Source organism: Acomys russatus, chromosome 26, assembly GCF_903995435.1.
Source record: "Acomys russatus chromosome 26, mAcoRus1.1, whole genome shotgun sequence".
In the NCBI taxonomy this organism is placed as follows: domain Eukaryota; kingdom Metazoa; phylum Chordata; class Mammalia; order Rodentia; family Muridae; genus Acomys; species Acomys russatus.
In genome coordinates, this window is record NC_067162.1 from 51,733,011 (window position 1) to 51,751,572 (window position 18,562).

The 18,562-nt window shown below is 46.1% G+C and overlaps 1 protein-coding gene across 1 annotated transcript in view; it reads left to right on the top strand.

Moving 5' to 3' along the window:
- Positions 1-18,562, top strand: part of Pard3 (par-3 family cell polarity regulator) — a 524,608-nt gene that overhangs the window by 181,173 nt on the left and 324,873 nt on the right. The window contains 1 exon segment of the mRNA XM_051169253.1: positions 13,881-14,061. Coding sequence (XP_051025210.1) covers positions 13,881-14,061 — 181 coding nt within the window.

The following is an 18,562-nucleotide window of genomic DNA, read 5'->3' on the forward strand; positions in this document are numbered from 1 at the left end:
AGTAGCCAGCGCACATGTCGAGACTGGGCTGATGCGGGGGCATGTGTGTAGAGGACAGTTATGTGAGCACTGTCCACCTTTGTATTTTTGAGACAAGGTCTCTCACTGGTTGGAGCTCATCCAGTAGGCTAGGCTGACTGGCCTGCAAGTCCCACTCTGCCGCCGCCTCCTCAGCAAGCGCTACCACACCTGCCTGGCTGCTTCGGCTGTCTAGCTGCACCACACCCGCCTGGCTGGCTCGCTGTCTTGCTGTAGGGCCTGCACATTGAACTGGTGCCCTCGTGCTTGCAAAGCCAAGGACTCTTCTAACTAAGCTACGTTTTTGTTAGGCACAAATGTTAGGATTTTTTCAAGTTAATTCCAACGTCAAGTCTCTGGCACGCTGTGATGATGGAATAACAGTTGTTTTATCATTAGTGTTGTGTGAAGATGGTGGAGTCTAAACAAAAATTATGAAAACCAGCTTATTTACAAAGTGTGTATCACAGGAATGTGTCACTGTCTTTCTGGCAGAAAACCTAGAAATGATGGTGCCGTTTCCCTTCCTAAAACTATATGAAAACATGCTTCATTTTAAACATCTATATAGTCTCTCTCTCTCTCTCTCTCTGATGCTTGGAGACATCAGAGGTTAATTTGCTTTTATCCTGATAATCTATGGGTCACAGTGAAAACACTGGCACTTCTGCAGGAAGATATGTGAACACTCACTGTACAAGTGTCTGTAACCACATGTCTAGGGTTGGTTTTTGTACCAAATATGCTTCTTACAAAGCTTCTTTTCATGCGCTTACAAATGTGTCTATCAAGAAAACTTGACTCTTTGGAGCCATCTGGTTTTGTTGCTATGGACAAAGACACCCATGCCTATGTGTGTCACAGCTTGAAAGTCAAGGTGATGTGCTGGGTGGTAGGAGAGCCGCTGTCTCCATGTTCCTGGTGTAGACGGTGTAGAAAGCCATCCTGCTTTTCTCTTCGGGTCCTCCAAGCCCTGCAGGTGAGACAGGCATCCTGCCTTTGTCTGGGCCTTCCTGAAAGTTGACCCCGTGACCCCCATCACCTCCATGGCACTCTGGACCAGCTCTTTCTGTCACTCTGCCTACAGCTTCCTCATGCTCCACAGCAGCCCACTTGACTCTCCGTTCTTAACAACCCCAGCACTGTAGTGGACACCAGGGAAGTGAAATCACAGGCCCAAGAGCCTGGCACATGTGTTGTGTATGTGGTGGCCATAGGGCAACCTTGGGTGGTATTCTAGTCACCAACCCCTGTTTTCCCCCCTTAAACCTAGAGCCTCTCACTGGGGCCCGTTAGTAGTCTAGGCTGGTTAGCCAGTGACCCTGCTGGTCCCCACCTCCCTAGTTCTGGCATCCCAAATGTGCTCCGCCATGCCTGGTGTATTACACTTGGGTACTAGAAATGGAACTCAGGGTTTCATGCTTGTGCCATCTCTCTGGTCTAATCTCAGGTTTTTTTTTTTTTTTTTTTTTTAAACTTGGTAAACAACACTGTGAAGGGTGTTACAGCCTTGCTGTGTGTTACTAAGTCTCTGGTGTCAGTGTAGACCCTGCTTGGTGGGTAGTGCCGCAGGCAGGGGCCTCCGGCCCCACTACTCAGTGTGCTGTGTTCGGTCCGCTGTTGTACTCGGGATGAGATGCCCATTTCTGTCTGGTGTGGCTTTTCCTCTTATGAGTTGACACGTTCCTAAATGTATTTTTACTGTCTAACACATTTGAATCAGGTCAGCTCTGATGTGGCGGCAATTTGCCCATGGTGCTCTTTTCCTGACGGAGAGAGAGCTCACAGCCTAACGGTTTGTTTACGCGAGGCTTGCTCATATTTTTAGGCGACCTCAGTGCTGGTTTTGGATCGAGGGTGATACTCAGTGACCAGTTCACAACACTTTAAGCTGCTATTTCTGGTCCTTTTAGGGTTAGTGCTTGTTTGTTGGTTTTGTTGTGTTTTAAAGAGTCTCAAGCTGGCCTTGAACTCCCAGCATTCCTTCCTCCTCTGCTTCTCAAGTGCTCGGGTTTTGGAGGTGTTCTAAAGCTTGTGCGATAGTACTGACTGTAAGCACTCACCTGTAGGCTTGGTGTTAGTCTGTCTCAAGTGACGGCAGAGGAAAAACACACCAGTCACCTCGGAGGGGCCATGTACTGGCTGTGGCCTGGGGACACAAATATACATGATCTTAAACGCCATGTTCCGATGTAGCAACCATTTCATCAAGTTTTTATAGTAATGGGTAAAGACATAAATTGGTGATTTTCAAATGCATTGGTAAGAACAGCAGCTGGTCAGGATAAAGCCAGGTGGGGAAATCTCTGCTGTAGGCCCCAGACGCTGTCTGCTGTCATCTGTCTGTCTTTTTAGGCTGCTGGAAACTAGAGAATCTGTGCTCTGTGAAAGGATTTCTCTAATAGTCACAAGAATGTTAGGTCACGCACAGAGGTGGGCAATGAGTTTTTTATTTTGCTTAAATAATTTTAATGTGTGTATTAATGTGCGTTCATGCATGTACGTGTGTGCCAGGCCCTGGGCTGGAGGAGACTCTGGGTGTTTGTTGAAGACTGTGATTAAGTAGAAGCCTTCTGTTCTTGGTTTTAGGATTACTGATACGTACAACCACTTCTAGCTCTTTACGTGGTTCCAGGGGACTTGAACTCATGGTTTCATGCTTGCCCGGCAAACACTCTTACCCACGGAGCCATCTCCCAGGCTTCCCAAGTTAATTTACACTTATGCTCTGGACCTGTAACATTTCAGCTTGCTTCTCCAGCCTAAGTTCTCCTCGGCTACTCAGCCCTTCAGCTCACCTCACGTAAACAAAATGAGCAGTTTCGCTTGGGCAATGCCTAGACACTATGTACGGGTAAATGAAGGCCCTACTTATAGGGCCGTACACGCTTAGGCCTGCGGCTTACTTTGCTGTTATTTAAACATTTCTTTGGAAATATTTTTCTATAGAGATCTATTGTCTCTGTGTTGGCAGTCTTCTCAGCCAGTGTTAATTGTGCTGGAATCCTTCAAGTCTGGCTGGCAGTCTCCAGGCAGACTCCATGCTGAGAGGCTCCTTTTTCTTCTCACATCCATGAGGATTATGATAATTTCCCCAGCTCTCTGTCTTTCCTCTTAGCTTTTCTATAAGCTGATTGCATAGCCACTGGTGTGTCCTTGGACTTCCCCTCTGCCTATCCACCCTGCAGGGAGCCTGAGCCCCACGTGCCCCTCCTACCTCTGTGGTGCTACCCACACCACACATGCCAAAAGCTTTAAGTAAGTCTGGGCCCTGCGTTTTCATAATTATACAATTTAATTGCATTTTCACTCCATTGCTTTCCTATTAGTCTGGGCGCTCATGACTTCTTTATTATCGGAGTAACCGACTATGCATGTTGACTGTCCGGCCCTTTCTCTGCACCCCTGGGAACCCCCCAAAGAATAAATGCCAACCAGGTGGTGTATCTTTAGGGAACTCTTGGTCTTCCAGACTCCCAGGGCTGTCGCCATGTCCTGACCAGAACTGCAGGCCTGAAAGTGTCTCTTGAGGAGCAGTGGCTTACTAAATGTGTGTTGCACTCTTTGCCTGAGGTAACCAATCCACACAGCCTGTCATTGTTAATACCAGGCCCCAGTACTGAGCCCAGAGAGGTGAAGAAAACGCCCAGCCCCACACAGCTGGCTAGTCACCTTGCTGGAGTGAAACTCAGCCTCACCTGCAACGGCTCATCTTCTGGGACATTTTCTGTGAGGCATAGGCAAGGCAGAGGCTTGCTTTCCTCAGAATCTGTTTCCTTTAAAATGTAGTTTCCGATTTGTGTTCTTAGGCAAACTGACTAGGTTCCGTGGTATTTATTTACCTTTCCAAGGAGTCCCGCTGCATCAAGGTGCTGTGGTCGGTGGGGGATGCTTGCGTGCTATGCGTCTTTATGTTCAACCCATCACATATATGGGAGGCTTGTGTGCTATCGGCTTTATGTTTCTGCCCATCACGTACATGTGGGAGAGGGGTTGGCACACAATTAGTATTTACAGTATGTTTACTTTTAAAGTACTGCTAAATGGGTTGCACTAATGAAGAGTTGATTAAATTTTTTCTATTATTTGGTTGCTTTTAGAATACACCTGCCAGATGATTAAAATGAGCCTAATTTAATCAGCGTGGTACCGTACACCAGAGATAATTTAGCTAATGTCAAGGACATCTTCATCTATCCTGTAGAAGATACTAAAACAATGAACGCAGCAGCAAACACTTCAGAAAACATTTGAGGCTTCCGTCTGTGCCCTAGTGGATATTTAGATCCCCCCCCTTCTCTTTCCTTTTGTATGCAAATCGAACTGAAAGCCATTTTGTAATGTGATGTGGGCCTTAGGCTTTATAAAACAAACTGGTTGGACTTTGATCTTTGACTAACGCCAGGCCCCTGGTTGTCAGCACGTGTACATTTGGGGCATTCTGAGACTGGATCTGTGTTACTGCTAATCTGTTCTTGGCCATCCTCCTGCGTCAGTCTCTCAAGCACCTGTAGTACAGACTTGCCACTCACTACCTCACCATCGGGTGCATTTGAACTTGAAAATAAACCAATTCTTCCTTTTCATCTTAGGTTGCCCATTTCCTTTTTATCTGCCCATCTCCACATCTTAATAGAGCCGTGCGAATCCCCTCTCTCCTTTGAGGCAGTTAAACTTCTCTTTATTTTCCAGTCATGCTTTTAGAGGGAGCTAAGTTGCCAGTGGGTGTCTTGTTCAAACAGTGAACTCTGCACTCACAGGATTTACTGACTCCCGAGTGAATTTCCCCGTATACGTGGCAGGTTGCCTTGGAAACAGGCTGGTTTCTGTGGAGGGAACTGCCTCCCAGGCCTGATGTGGAGCCGGGATGTGTCCGTGACTTTGTCCTCATGACTGACTGACTCACACTCCTCCCTACTACTTTTACTTGTAAACGCAGTCTCCAAACTTTGGAACTAAGTGCTTGTTCAGGTTTCTAATTTGGGGTGGGAAGTTTTTGAGCATCGATTGCCAAAACGCAGAGTTTTTGAGTTCACAGGCCTGGGCTGGCAGGAAATGTGAGTTGTTTTCCTCTATGCATGTTCACGGCACACCGTAGACTGCGTTCCTGCACCCGTGCTGTCAAAGACCTCGCGGACCCAGACTGCAGAACAGCCTGCGAGGCGCAGCCCCCAGCAAGGACTTTGTGGTGATGCTAAGAAGTGTCCCCAGGCAGTGAAACGGGCAGACCCTGTCTCACTAGCCTAAAAACTAAAAGGAATAAAGCAAGCTCTCCTAACTAAGGAGCTCAGCTTTGGTTTTATAATCTCTTGAAGGAGAGAGAGACAGGGAGCTTACAGCCCCAGGGAAGAGAGACGACAGCCCGAGGGGTTCTTCTCAGAGACCTCTACTGAGGGAAAGCTGCCATCCTCACTTCCAGCAAGAAAAGACATTCAGGATGAGCTTGTGCAAAACAGAGTGGAGTTTGTTAGGAAAATGATTTAATGTTTTCGAAATGTTTAAGAAAAGGCTTTCATGTCGTCTGAAACACGAGTAACGAGAGACAGACTCACGGACAGGACAGTGCACACCATGCGTGTATGCATCTGGCCTCCTTAAGGCAGCTGTATTGTAGAGATGGCTTTGTGTATGGTTCTGTTGGCCTTTGACGTTACATTGTCCAGAGTGGTTGAAAGGCTAAATAACAATGTTTTGGTGCACACTGTACTACAGAGAACCTTTGCGAGGCAGCTTGTAAGGGCTGAGGGTTAAGTTGTATCATCCACGTTACAAATGAGTAAAGAAGAAGGAGAAAGAGGTAGGTACAGAAAAGTCACAGGAGGGGCTGGAGAGACGGCTCAGTGGTTAAGAGCACAGGCTGCTCTTCCAAAGGACCTGGGTTCAATTCCCAGCATCCACATGGCAGCTCACAACTGTCTGTAACTCCAAGATCTGACACCCTCACAGAGACATACATGCAGGCAAAACACCAGTGCACATAAAATAAAAATAAATAAATTATTAAAGAAAAGTTACAGGAATTCTTCCTACACTTAGGGCCCACAGAGGAAAGACATGTTTTGACCGGAAGCATGGTCCATACTCTTATTTTTTTTTAAATTCATTTATTTTTAATGTATTCAAATTGCAACTAAATTGTTATCCCATCACTTGTATCCTCCCTTTCCTCCCTCCCTCCCTCTTTCACCCTATTCCCCTCCCCTAGGTCTATGACCAAGGGTACCTCCTCCCCCACTATATGGTCATAGGCTATCAAGTCTCATCGTAGTAGCCTGCTTATTCTTTCTTTGAGTGCCATCAGGGCTCCCCGCCAAGGGGAAGTGGTCAAATACGAGCCACCAGAGTTCCTGTTGTTTCTAGTGAAGCATAGGCTGATGAGGGTGAATTAAAAGCCGCAGTTAGCCTTCTGTGTGGCTCCCTGGCCGTTCTGATAGTCTTATTTGAGGCATCTCTTAGTAAGAGGAGGCTGGTTCCTGCCAGCAATTTGTTCAGTTGTTAAGGGGAATAGTTACACACCATGGGAGGTTCCAGCTTCATTTCCTGGTTATGTGGATGTGGGCATTTTCCTAGCAGGCTTCCTAACCCCTTCCATGGCCTTTCTTTTTGAGATCCTTAAAAACAAAACCTTATTACCTGTGCATAGAATCATCAGTTTTTCGTTAGTCTTACATATTTACAATGTCTATATACCACCACGACATACTTTGATGAGGACTACCAGCCATGTACTTGGCATGTTCTTTACATGTCACCATTAGCTTCTCTGTTCTGCCAAGGGCTTCACATGGTGTGTGCTTATTCACACACAGCTATGGATGGCAGAGAGGTGACCTCAGTCGTCACAGAGTCAGCAAAGCCACCCCCCTCGCTGGCGGTTGTGGGGGATTTCTTTCTCGTCCCCACATGCTATTAGCATTCATTGGCCCAAGGCTCTTGCTCTGTCATCTCACAAGCCCGCGCTCGGCATCTCTACCCATCATCACAGCTCCTGGCCAAAGTCAGGGCAGGTTGTCTATAGTTTCATGCCCCTTTGATTGGACAGTGGTTTTAAAGTCACCTGCATCAGCTCTGTGTTTTCCTGTCACTAACCCAAATCCTGTTCATAAAGTTGCTTTGGTCATGGCAGGTAACGTTTAAGCACCGTGAGAGATGTGGGCACGGACAGTTTTGGTGGGAGGCCATTGTTCATCCTCCTGTGACCATCATCCTGTTTCCAGGGGAAGCACCTGGACATGAGTGGAGGCCCGGAATGCACCAGCCACTCTCTGACGAAGCCTGGGCTGCTCCCAAGAGCATTGTCCTGCACTTAGCCGCTCTGTGCTCCTAACTGTTCCCATCAGAGGAGTTTGCCTTTACAAGGGGCATTTGTTAACCAGCTTCTGGTGTTTCTGGGAGTTAAAGCAACGTGGCCTGCAGGCATGAGAAGTGTGTGGCATCGAGTCGGGCAGACTTACATTCGGCTTATCCCCGTAATTATCCGAATTCAGCTGGCCTCCCCCTTCACCTTCGCCACCCCACATCATTCTCCTCAGATGCAAGGAACTGAAGAGAGATCAGCTAATAACTATAGAGTAACAGTGGTGGCCTCTGGAAGTGGAGAGATGGCTCAGCAGTTAAGAATAGTCGCTGTGAGTTCAAGACCAGCCTGGTCTACAAAGTGAGTCCAGGATGGTCAAGGCTACACAGAGAAACCCTGTCTCGAAAAACCAAAAAAAAAAAAAAAAAAAAAAAAAAAAAAAAAAAAAAAAAGAAAAAAAAAGAATAGTCACTGCTCCTGCAGAAGACCCTAATTCTTCAGCTCCCGGAACCCACACCAGGAGTCTCTCAGCTGCTGCACATCCGGGGGAGCTAACCACCACCCTCCTCTAGGCTCCGAGGGCACCTGAGTCATTCCCACCCCGACTCCAGACATGCATAATTAAAAAATAAAAACCTCAAAGTGAATATTAAAGGGCGATTCGCTTCACGGACAGTGAGGATCCCATCTATTAAAATACGGAGTTGAGTCACGTCTTCGAAACCTAAACTACATTTCTTTTACTCTTTGAAGGGTTTGAATCTGTGATGTTTTTGTGGAGGTCTCATTTTCTTTTGCTGGGTTTCTATATGTATTCTTGTAGAGTAGCTTTTCTAAAATTATAAGTCCTTCCCAATTTAACACAAAATTACTTCATGTCTGCACCTGGCACTTAAAATTTGGTTTAAAAGAAAGCTGTAAAATTGTATGTTGCTGGCACACTGCAACTCACCAACTGTGATTCTGCCACTGAAATTCACATAGCATTTACTCAACGACGTAGTCCAGATTTCTTAATTCTGTGTTTTCTCAAATTGATGGAGATAATTATTGAAACTAAAATACATGTATAAGCACCTCTGTGTTTGGCATTTAAAGACTCGTAATTTCCCATCTCCAATTTCAGTTTGCAGATAGGGCTTGATTCTTGAGAAAAATCTTGTAGTTAATAACAAACTTGAATTTCAATTATTCCCAATTAAACACCAAAATGTCAAAATTTGATAGCTTCAAAATGCATATTAAGCCATACAGCTTGTACAAGATATGATATTTAAATCAGTGCAGAAATCCTGTGCTCTTATGAACAACTCAAAATGGGCCTTGCTAGCTTCTCAGGGTTACAAGTGTCCCTCTGTCTGTCCTTATTTTGGAAATTGAAACTTGACAGTTGAACGGCAGCAGAAAGGCAGGCCTCCCGTGTCCGGAGGGTCACAAAGACATCACCACGTACCAAATTGTATCTGCTGCCTATTTTTTATAAGTAAAGGTTTGTTTAAGCAGAGCCATGTTCATTTTCTTCATGTGTTCTTAATGATGCTCTCAGGTTACCAAGGTAGAGTCATGGCGGACACATCATCTGGCGATGATCTCTGTTGTTGTGAGCTGTCTGTGCCTCCATGCAGTGCCAGGTGGACAGGACCTAACTACATTATCTGAAAACTTGGGAGCGCACCTAAAAACACTCTCTTTGTTTTTGTAGCTGCTAACGATATCTTTTCCATTGCTTATCACAAGGCTGAGTGGTCCAAGTTTTCATCCTGCTTTGTAGCGTTCTTCCCACTGGATTAATCAGTTAATTACTTATTATCCCAGCTGCGTTCCATGCTTCCTGTGTCTCTGTGACATGAGGGAAGAAGCAGATATTTGTTCAAGATGACAAAGCTGTGTAGGAAATGAAGAAACTCTGCTCATATTTTTGGGAGTGTTCCTCTCTTTTTATTACAGAGTGTGGACATCGTAAAACCCCGAGTGGGGCAGGCAGTTCCTTTCGGGCCACAGCTATGGTCCTCCATCTTTGGGAAGCTGTGAGTGGCTGGACTCCTTGGTGTAGTGCTCAGAGAACTGCCAGCCATGAAAGAACCAGAGCGAAATCTTTCCCAGTATTTTGTGATGACACCTAACAGTTGAAAATTTCATTGAGAGAATTATAAATTTCATAAAAGTTGGGACACAGCCACCCAATGTTTCCAGATCCCTTGGTCAGCTCCTTCTGCACCAACCATAGCCAGAGGCAACTGTCCTCACTCTAAACCAGCCTGCAGCGCACATGTCAGCTCATTTTTCAAAGTTGGCTTAGATTTTTGCCTCTCAGTTAAGAATCTTTTTTGGCCTTCTAGCCAGCGGAGGGTCCTGTCACATGTACTTCTTGTTTTTCTGTAATTTCCGATTTATGTGATTTTATCATTCTTTCCTGATTTTCCTGACTGTTGTGCTCTGAATGAGAGTAATGTTTGCTTTGTGGGATGCCCTTCATCTTAGCTTTATGATGTTTTATGATTAAATTGAAATGACACATGTTTAGCAGGACCACACAAGTGGTGGTCTGCCCAGTCGCTGCTGTTCTTAGGTATGCAGAGCTGTGCCTGCCGGCTTTCCCCACGGCAGGCTTAACTTACCGTCCTCCCCCTGCCTGGGATGTATAATACGGGAGGCCTTTTGAGGCAGCCAAACATATTGCTTCTCTTTGTATTTTTGCCATCAACGTTGGCATTTATTGGTAAGTTTTGTCTGTAATACTTTCTATGGATTTCCTAGTGATGAATTTTATTTCCAGTCTTCTTTATTTACCCATTGTTATTTACATATTTACTTTTTTTAGACTGGGTGTCACATAGCCTCAGCTTACTCTTTAGCCAAGCAAGAAGCCTATCCTATAGGGGCAGCCTTTGAGATAGGCAACTATTTGGCTTTTCCTCATCTTTTTGCCTGTTGACATTGGCATCTGTTAATAGATTTTCTGTGACAGTTACTTCTATGAATGTTCCTGATGATAACTTAACATTTCCACAAGTTTATTATTTCTATTTATCCATTCATTTATTTATCTATTTATTCACTTGAGGTACAAAATCTCACATGGCCTAGGCTAGTCTTGAACATGCTGTACTGTCAAGGATGGCCTTGAACTTCTGATTCTCCTGCCTCTGCCTCCACAGTACTGAGGTTACAGATTTTCGTTCTGTGTCTGGCTGATGCAGTGCTGGGAATAAAACTAGGGGTGTTGATGAGCACCCTAGGCAAGCCATCTACAGATGAGTCACACCCTAGCCCCACTCTCACCTTTACTATTTGAGTACTACAGTAGAAGACAGCTGTCGGCTGCCCACCAGTATTTAAGCCAAAGCAGGTTCAGAGATGTGCTGTTTGTTTCCGCAGTTAATGGTCCCCTGGTGGGATTATTTGTTTGGTCATAGGTTGCCCCAGCTTTGGTTGTGTGGGGGATAGCGGGATTTTGAGGCTGTACATGCTTCCCGTTGGTGTGCCTCTTTTTTCTTTTTAACACTTCCTCACTCTCGGCATTCCTAGGCATTCATGCTCAATGTGTGTTTTCTCTGCTCCACTTTTAATCAACTATCTTCTCAAGATGCCTTTTCTTGTTGGTAAATGACGTTAGAAACCTAGCTCTGGGAACAAAGTGTTCGTTGGTTCTGGGATGCCATTGCTTCTCAATGCTGGGACCTCTCGGACGAGAGCGAGGAGATTCATCTGTCTCCTCGTGGTCTCAGCATTCATCTACACATCTGTCTGTACACTTGGCCATCCGTGACTGTGCCTTACAGTACGGTCTTCCTAACAGGCTACACATCAGACTGCGGCAGAGCTGGGAGTTTTCATTGTCTTGGTAACATCACAACATAATGCTTTTCTCATTTGTTGGCATGAAAGAACCAAGTACATTGCCAGTCATGTAAAATTGCAGTGACAACTTATATGTGATACATTATATCAATACTGTAGAATATATTGTGCTCTACAGAAAAGCTTGATGCTCAGCAGTGTGCCAACAATTGCCTCATACATCCGGTGCTTGTAGTGTTATTGATTAATGGCCCACATTTAGTGATTGGCCTGTTCATCCAGGTCAGGGCAAGTATTCTCTAGGTATCTGTGCTGTTATTCATGCAATGAACTGCTGCTGCTCGGGGTGGCTTACGCTGGAGAGCCATGAGCTGTGCTGAGCCCGGTTCTAGGCTAACACTGCAGAGTTCATCCCATCGTCTCCTTTTTCGTAACCACGGTTTCTTGCAGGAAGCGCTTTGGCTTTTGCCATCCAAGATAATTTCACTTTTTTGTTCACTCCTGGTGTGTGCGTTTGTGTAGCAGAGTGGGAGTTGTTAAGCTGTGTGCGTGTATGTATGGAGCAAAGTGACTCCCTGGGATGCTGTGGTCACATGGCTGTTGTTTGTCTTTAGCTTTATTTTAAACAGTGGACATAGTGTGTTTCACAGTGATTGAATATGGTTCCTGTTTCACCCCGAGTTCAGAGAGGTCGTGTATCTGTTTGTAGAATGGTCAGGATTACCTGTGCCATGGCCGTGCCCTCAGATGTGCTGACTCACGTTGCCATGCCCTCAGATGTGCTGACTCATGTGGCCATGCCCTCAGAGGTGCTGACTCACGTTGCCATGTCCTCAGAGGTGCTGACTCACGTTGCCATGTCCTCAGAGGTGCTGACTCATGTGGCCATGTCCTCAGAGGTGCTGACTCACGTTGCCATGTCCTCAGAGGTGCTGACTCACGTTGCCATGTCCTCAGAGGTGCTGACTCACGTTGCCATGTCCTCAGAGGTGCTGACTCACGTGGCCATGTCCTCAGAGGTGCTGACTCACGTTGCCATGTCCTCAGAGGTGCTGACTCATGTGGCCATGTCCTCAGAGGTGCTGACTCATGTGGCCATGTCCTCAGAGGTGCTGACTGACGTGGCCATGTCCTCAGAGGTGCTGACTCATGTGGCCATGTCCTCAGAGGTGCTGACTGACGTGGCCATGTCCTCAGAGGTGCTGACTCAGGTTGCCATGTCCTCAGAGATGCTGACTCACGTTGCCATGTCTTCAGAGGTGCTGACTCATGTGGCCATGTCCTCAGAGGTGCTGACTCACGTTGCCATGTCTTCAGAGGTGCTGACTCAGATTGCCATGTCCTCAGAGGTGCTGACTCATGTGGCCATGTCCTCAGAGGTGCTGACTCACGTGGCCATGTCCTCAGAGGTGCTGACTCACGTGGCCATGTCCTCAGAGGTGCTGACTCATGTGGCCATGTCCTCAGAGGTGCTGACTCACGTGGCCATGTCCTCAGAGATGCTGACTCACGTGGCCATGTCCTCAGAGATGCTGACTCACGTGGCCATGTCCTCAGAGGTGCTCACTCACGTGGCCATGTCCTCAGAGGTGCTGACTCACGTGGCCATGTCCTCAGAGGTGCTGACTCACGTTGCCATGTCCTCAGAGGTGCTGACTCATGTGGCCATGTCCTCAGAGGTGCTGACTCACGTGGCCATGTGCTCAGAGGTGCTGACTCATGTGGCCATGTCCTCAGAGGTGCTGACTCACATGGCCATGTCCTCAGAGATGCTGACTCATGTGGCCATGTCCTCAGAGGAGCTGACTCACGTTGCCATGTCCTCAGAGATGCTGACTCACGTGGCCATGTCCTCAGAGATGCTGACTCACGTTGCCATGTCCTCAGAGGTGCTGACTCATGTTGCCATGTCCTCAGAGGTGCTGACTCACGTTGCCATGTCCTCAGAGATGCTGACTCATGTTGCTATCCTGATTGATGCCTCTGGCAGGCAAAACTACGCAGAAGCACGTCCTTTCCCTCCTAATGCCATTGTCTATTTCCATTGTCTGTTTTTAATCAAACTCATGACATTAAATGACTAATTTCATTAATTAGCTTTTAAGTTTTAAACAGTAGTGAGGAGATTGTGTGTGTGTGTGTGTGTGTGTGTGTGTGTGTGTGTGTGTGTGTGTCCTCTTCCTCATGTGTGAAGGGCAGTGTGTATGATATGTGTTCAAGGAGAGAGAGACAGTGAGATAGACTCTCATACATGCATGATGTGGTGGCTTAGTCTTGTAATCCCAGGACTGGGAAGCGAAGACAAGACGATCAGAACTGAAACATCATCCTTGGATGTGTCAAGTTGTAGGCCAGCCTGGGTGACTTGAGACTTTTAAGGGTGGGGAAAAAAGAAAGAAAGAAAGAAAAGAGACAATACATTTATACACATGTCGTCTACTTGGATATTCTTTGGATACACATATCCTGTGTGAAAAAAAGATTTAAACTCCTACCCTAGCATTCTGGGATGTCATTGTGTCTTACTGGGTCCTGCCCCGTGCCTCCCCCCATGAAATTTTAGACAGAAACTACTTCCTCAGAATGTGTCGAGCCTCAGGGAGGCATTGTTTTCTTGAGGTCTCCCTTTGTAAAGAGCCAGCATCCTTGGGTACGCCACTGTCAGTATTTGCCCCTGGGTTTGTCTCAGCACTGTGGCTGAGAGTATTGATATTGAGTCTGGTGTCTTTGTTCACAAGGGCCCCTTTCTGTCTGTCATTTCCAGCTGGTAGCCGTGTTTGACGAGCAGGATCCTCACCACGGAGGGGACGGTACCAGCGCCAGCTCCACGGGAACCCAGAGCCCAGAGATCTTCGGCAGTGAGCTGGGCACCAACAGTGTTTCAGCTTTTCAGCCTTATCAAGCCACAAGTGAAATTGAGGTCACACCCTCAGTCCTTCGGGCAAGTAAGTGGGAGTCTTTTTGTATTCTGCACATCCCATCTTAATTTTCAGGTGCCTTAACTTCTTTATCTGCCATGGCTTATTGGACATTGGTTTCTTTTTGAGCCTGGGCCTGTCTCTTCTACATGAGAAGCCAGCAGTCATGTGCCTGTTCGTAGATGGGCTTAACTTTGTCTACAGTAGAGACACTTGGCTGCCCACTAAGGGTAAATGAGGTTGGATTGCAGTTAGGACACCCTGGATTACCAACGAGTCTCCTAGCTTACCCCACTGTAGCCATGACGCATAGCGTGTGTATTTCATGTGAACAGGCAGCAAAGAGACCTCGGCACCGAGTTGACTGTGGGTTTTGGAAGACAGGCAACTCGAGCCTCAGGGAAAGTCAAGGGCACAGTGCCTGTGAGGAGTCACACTCCAGGGAACTCTGGTTTCAGGACGTTTGCTTGAATTCTGTAACCAGTTCTGCAAAATTTACTTAGAAAACTGAAGTATTTTTTGTTGTTGTTGTTGCTAGAAATAATATTTGTTTGTAGAATTTCAGAGCTGAGCTGCTGTTAACAGTAAGGTGTTCAGGTGATTTAGGTAAGGCATGGGGTCACACACCTGTAACCCTGCTGTCAGGGCCCACGGCAGGACACTGGCTCTCATGGGACCCTGTCACACCCATATTGCTTCCACAAAGAAATAAGCTCAAAGATGCTTTATCTGTAGGCATCTATGCTGAAGATCCCTTCAGGTTTTTGTTTGTTTATTTGTTAGTTTGTTTTTAGACATAATGCATGATAGTGCCTTACTGACTGTCTTTGAATGGCCAGATTTTATATAGTTGATTAATGATATGTAATTATATAATATCTAAAATACAACATGGGTAATTATTTAGAATGTGTATTTTATTCTTCCAGAATGTATTCTGATTTCTTTTTTTACCCCCTTACTGGTAGTGGCCCATGGCATTTCAGCAACTTGCTTCTACTAGTGTATAAGCTACATGTACTTTTTTCCTTATTTGGTTCCTGTCCTTTGTTTTATCTATGTAGTCAACTAGAAGTTTAAAATATGCAGGTAACTTGTACCTGAGTCTAAACACTAAGCATCCAAAGTACAAAGAGAGAAAAGATAAAAGTTGTTATAATTCTTGCAGAGACTTTGCATAAGATAGGAAAAGAAAGCAAAAGAAAATAAAATAGCGAACTCTTACTGTCCTCTAATATCCTTGGTTCTCCAGGTCTGTTTTTTATTCTTTATTTTTAAGATTGTGTGTTCTTTGACACTTTGATGCATATTTACAGTGTATGTAGTAGTAGGCTTCCTTAGCCTCCTCCCCTCCTCACTGCTCAGCCTTAGCCATGCTCCTTGGTCCTTCCTCTCTCTCTCTCTCTCTCTCTCTCTGTCTGTCTCTCCCACTCTCTCCTTTCTCCCTCTCCCTCCTCCTTCACCCTCCTTCGTCTTCCTTTCTAACCCTCTGAATCCAATTCATGCTGCCCGCTGGAATGTCGACCAGTCTTGTTACTCGATCTTCCACAGATCTGTGCAAGTGGTGATGGCTGCAGGGAGCTCATGGCACAATAACCATGTCACGTCCAGAAGGCAGCACCTCACAGCGCTCCTCGCCGTCCTCCGGCCTGTAAATTCTTTCCACTTCCTGTTTACTACACTACCATAAATCTATATATCAGGGCCGGCGATAGGTGGTGCCACGAGCCTAGCATACTTTAGGCCCTGGAGTCTGTCACCAGCACCAACCAAATGTTTATACAGGGAGAACAAGGAAAGCACAGCAGGTTGCCATCTGTCTAACACGGCTGGTGTGCCCACTGGAAGTTGCCATGAAGGCGTATCCTACAGAAAGAGGGGATCCTGCAGGTAGTCTGTGGGACGCGCTGTGAGGGTGCCTGGCAGGATCACACCTGTGTCCAGAGCAGTGCTAACCGCTTCCTTCTGTTGTTTACATCCTCTGGATCAGGTACAAAGGAGACTCAGGTACAAAGAAAAATGTTTACAGAGTTGGAGGCGAACAAGCGCTCCCGCGTCCCTTTTGCTCAGGATAGTCTCAGATGACTGCCCTTAAGCCCCCTCAGCAGCCTGAGGGGCGCTCGGCCTTCCGCACCCCACCGTTTCTTCACTGTGGTTTGTGCTTATGTAAGCAGATATATTAAACAGTTGGAAACAACATTTGTTCACCTCAAGGATGTAGTCCTCAAAAAGTCCTCAGCTACATGTGCTGGCGTGCATTTGAGAGGTAGAGGCAAGTGGATCAAGGGTTCAGGCTTAGTCATGTCTGTGTAACATGTTTCAGACTACCCTGGGTTACATGAGACCCCGTGTCAAGACAAGAAAACTGTTGGCTTTACTTGAGGCAGTGTGCTTGGAGGTGCGAGGCCTCTGCGGGGTGTGGTGAGGCGGCTCGGAGGTGACCCTGTCCTTTTTATCACACCTTTTTATCTAGCCCACGCTTAGACTGAGCCTGTGCACAAACAGCAGATTACCTAAGTATGACATAAAGAAAACTAAATTATAAAATAGTCCAGATGCTTAGGTAGTGGAGGTTTGGAAAATAGTGAGTCTGAGCAGTTACACCTCAGTTATGTACTCAGATCAGGGCTTCTGCTGTGTGGCTTGTGTTGGTGTCTTTTCTGAAGTGACACGTACTGTGGCTCAATGGCACCAAAAGTAAAGTATTGGCTGAATGTCACTTCCTGTGTTTGTGTTGGGAAGCATTTGAGTGACATGCCTTCCGTCAGTTTTTACCTTTTTGCCTCCCTGTACTCAACAAAATTCCTCGTGAATAGCCACTGCCTTTTGGCTGGTCAGTCTTTGTGTGTGCTAAGGCTGAACACGGGTTTTAACTCAGATTGTCTCTTGTCTCAGTTACTTTAGAGAGAGTGAGTGTGTGCTTTGTCTTCTCAGTGGGAGGCCATTTGTACGCGAAGGTTTTATGCCTTGACTGGATGATGAGGTAAGCAGTTAAGAATCTAACGTAGGGGAAATGTGGAGGGAAGGGAGCTGTGGTCAGGGTGTGTGTATGAAAGAAGAAAAGAAATCTGAGGTGGATACTCTTCTTGACCTCGGGGCAGTTAGCCCTCACACCTGTCATCTGTGAAGACTTTTGTTCTGTCAGTGATAGCCAAACACACCACACAGGATTGTGCCTGCCAGCCTGTGTGCTAGGGGCCCAGAGGCCAAAGACAGACAGGACTGTATGAAAAGGCTTGTTCAGTGGAAAGACGACTTGATTAGTTGCAATTAATAGAAGTTTGTCAGATAAATTCCTGTTGTGAAGAGACCGCACCACACAGGTGCACAGAGGTCAATAGCGGCAGGACTGAGAAGCCCCGAACTGGAGGCATCCTTGTCTTATACTCAAATGGCAATTTCCTGAAAACTGAGAGGGCCCGTGGGATGGCTCAGTGGGTGAAGGAGTTTGCAAGACGGGATTTCTATGTGTAGCCCTGGCTGTCCTGGACTCCCTTTGGTGTACATTAGGCTGGTCTCAAACTCAGAGATCTGCCCGTCTCTGTCTCTCTAGTGCTGAGATTAAAGGCGTGAGCCACCACACACAGCCCAGCGGCCTGTTCACAAAATTTTAAAAGGAGAATCACCTTGATGAGTGAAATGGATGAGCCACATGAATCCAAAGCGTGGACATGGATCTAGCGATGGCTCAAACACCCCGAGTAACTAACGTCCAGCCTGGGGGGATAACACGGGACTAGAGATGCGCTGTGCACGCAGGAGTCCTGGAGGCATCGCTGCTCAGTGGCTCTTACAGGAGGAGGGAGGAAGTGATGCTCGCAGGTGGAGGCAACCGTCCCCTCCTGGGGACACTCAAGGGTAGGGGTGTTCCAGACTTTACAGGAATATGGCTTTGTCTTTACATGCTTCATTATTATTATTATTATTATTATTATTATTATTATTATTATTATTATTATTATTATTATTATTATTATTAAATGCTCGGGGATTTCTTAGGTTTCCAGACAGCTGGGGGCACAGACTTGGCTTTGCAGCCCCGGCAACATCTCTTTTCTCCAGAACTGAGGCCTTCTCATCTGTTCTAGAAGTCGGAGGGAGCTTCCAGTGGATCTGGCAATGCCGCGTGCCCCATTGATATCACAGCTTTTGGAAATGATGACAGCTATGTAGAGTGTTTGACAGATCTGCTCAGCTACATTTTATTTTAGTAACTTTCAAGTCTTTACATACATACATACAGACATACGTACATTTACATAAGACTATATTAAGTATTAATATTATTGGTTTTTTCTGAAATGTTATTTAGCTTGTAAGGTATTACTAAGTTCATAATTTTTAGAATTTAAAGAAAAAGTAATATTCATTGAAATATTATGTCATAAAGTAAATATCCTTTTCTATTTTTTCTAAGTTTTTCTTTTTAAATTACTGTGTCTTCATGTGAATGCTGTGTATGTGTGGGTACATGTGTCATGGCCCATACGTGGAGGTCAGAGAACAACTCCCTGGAGTTTCTCTGTCA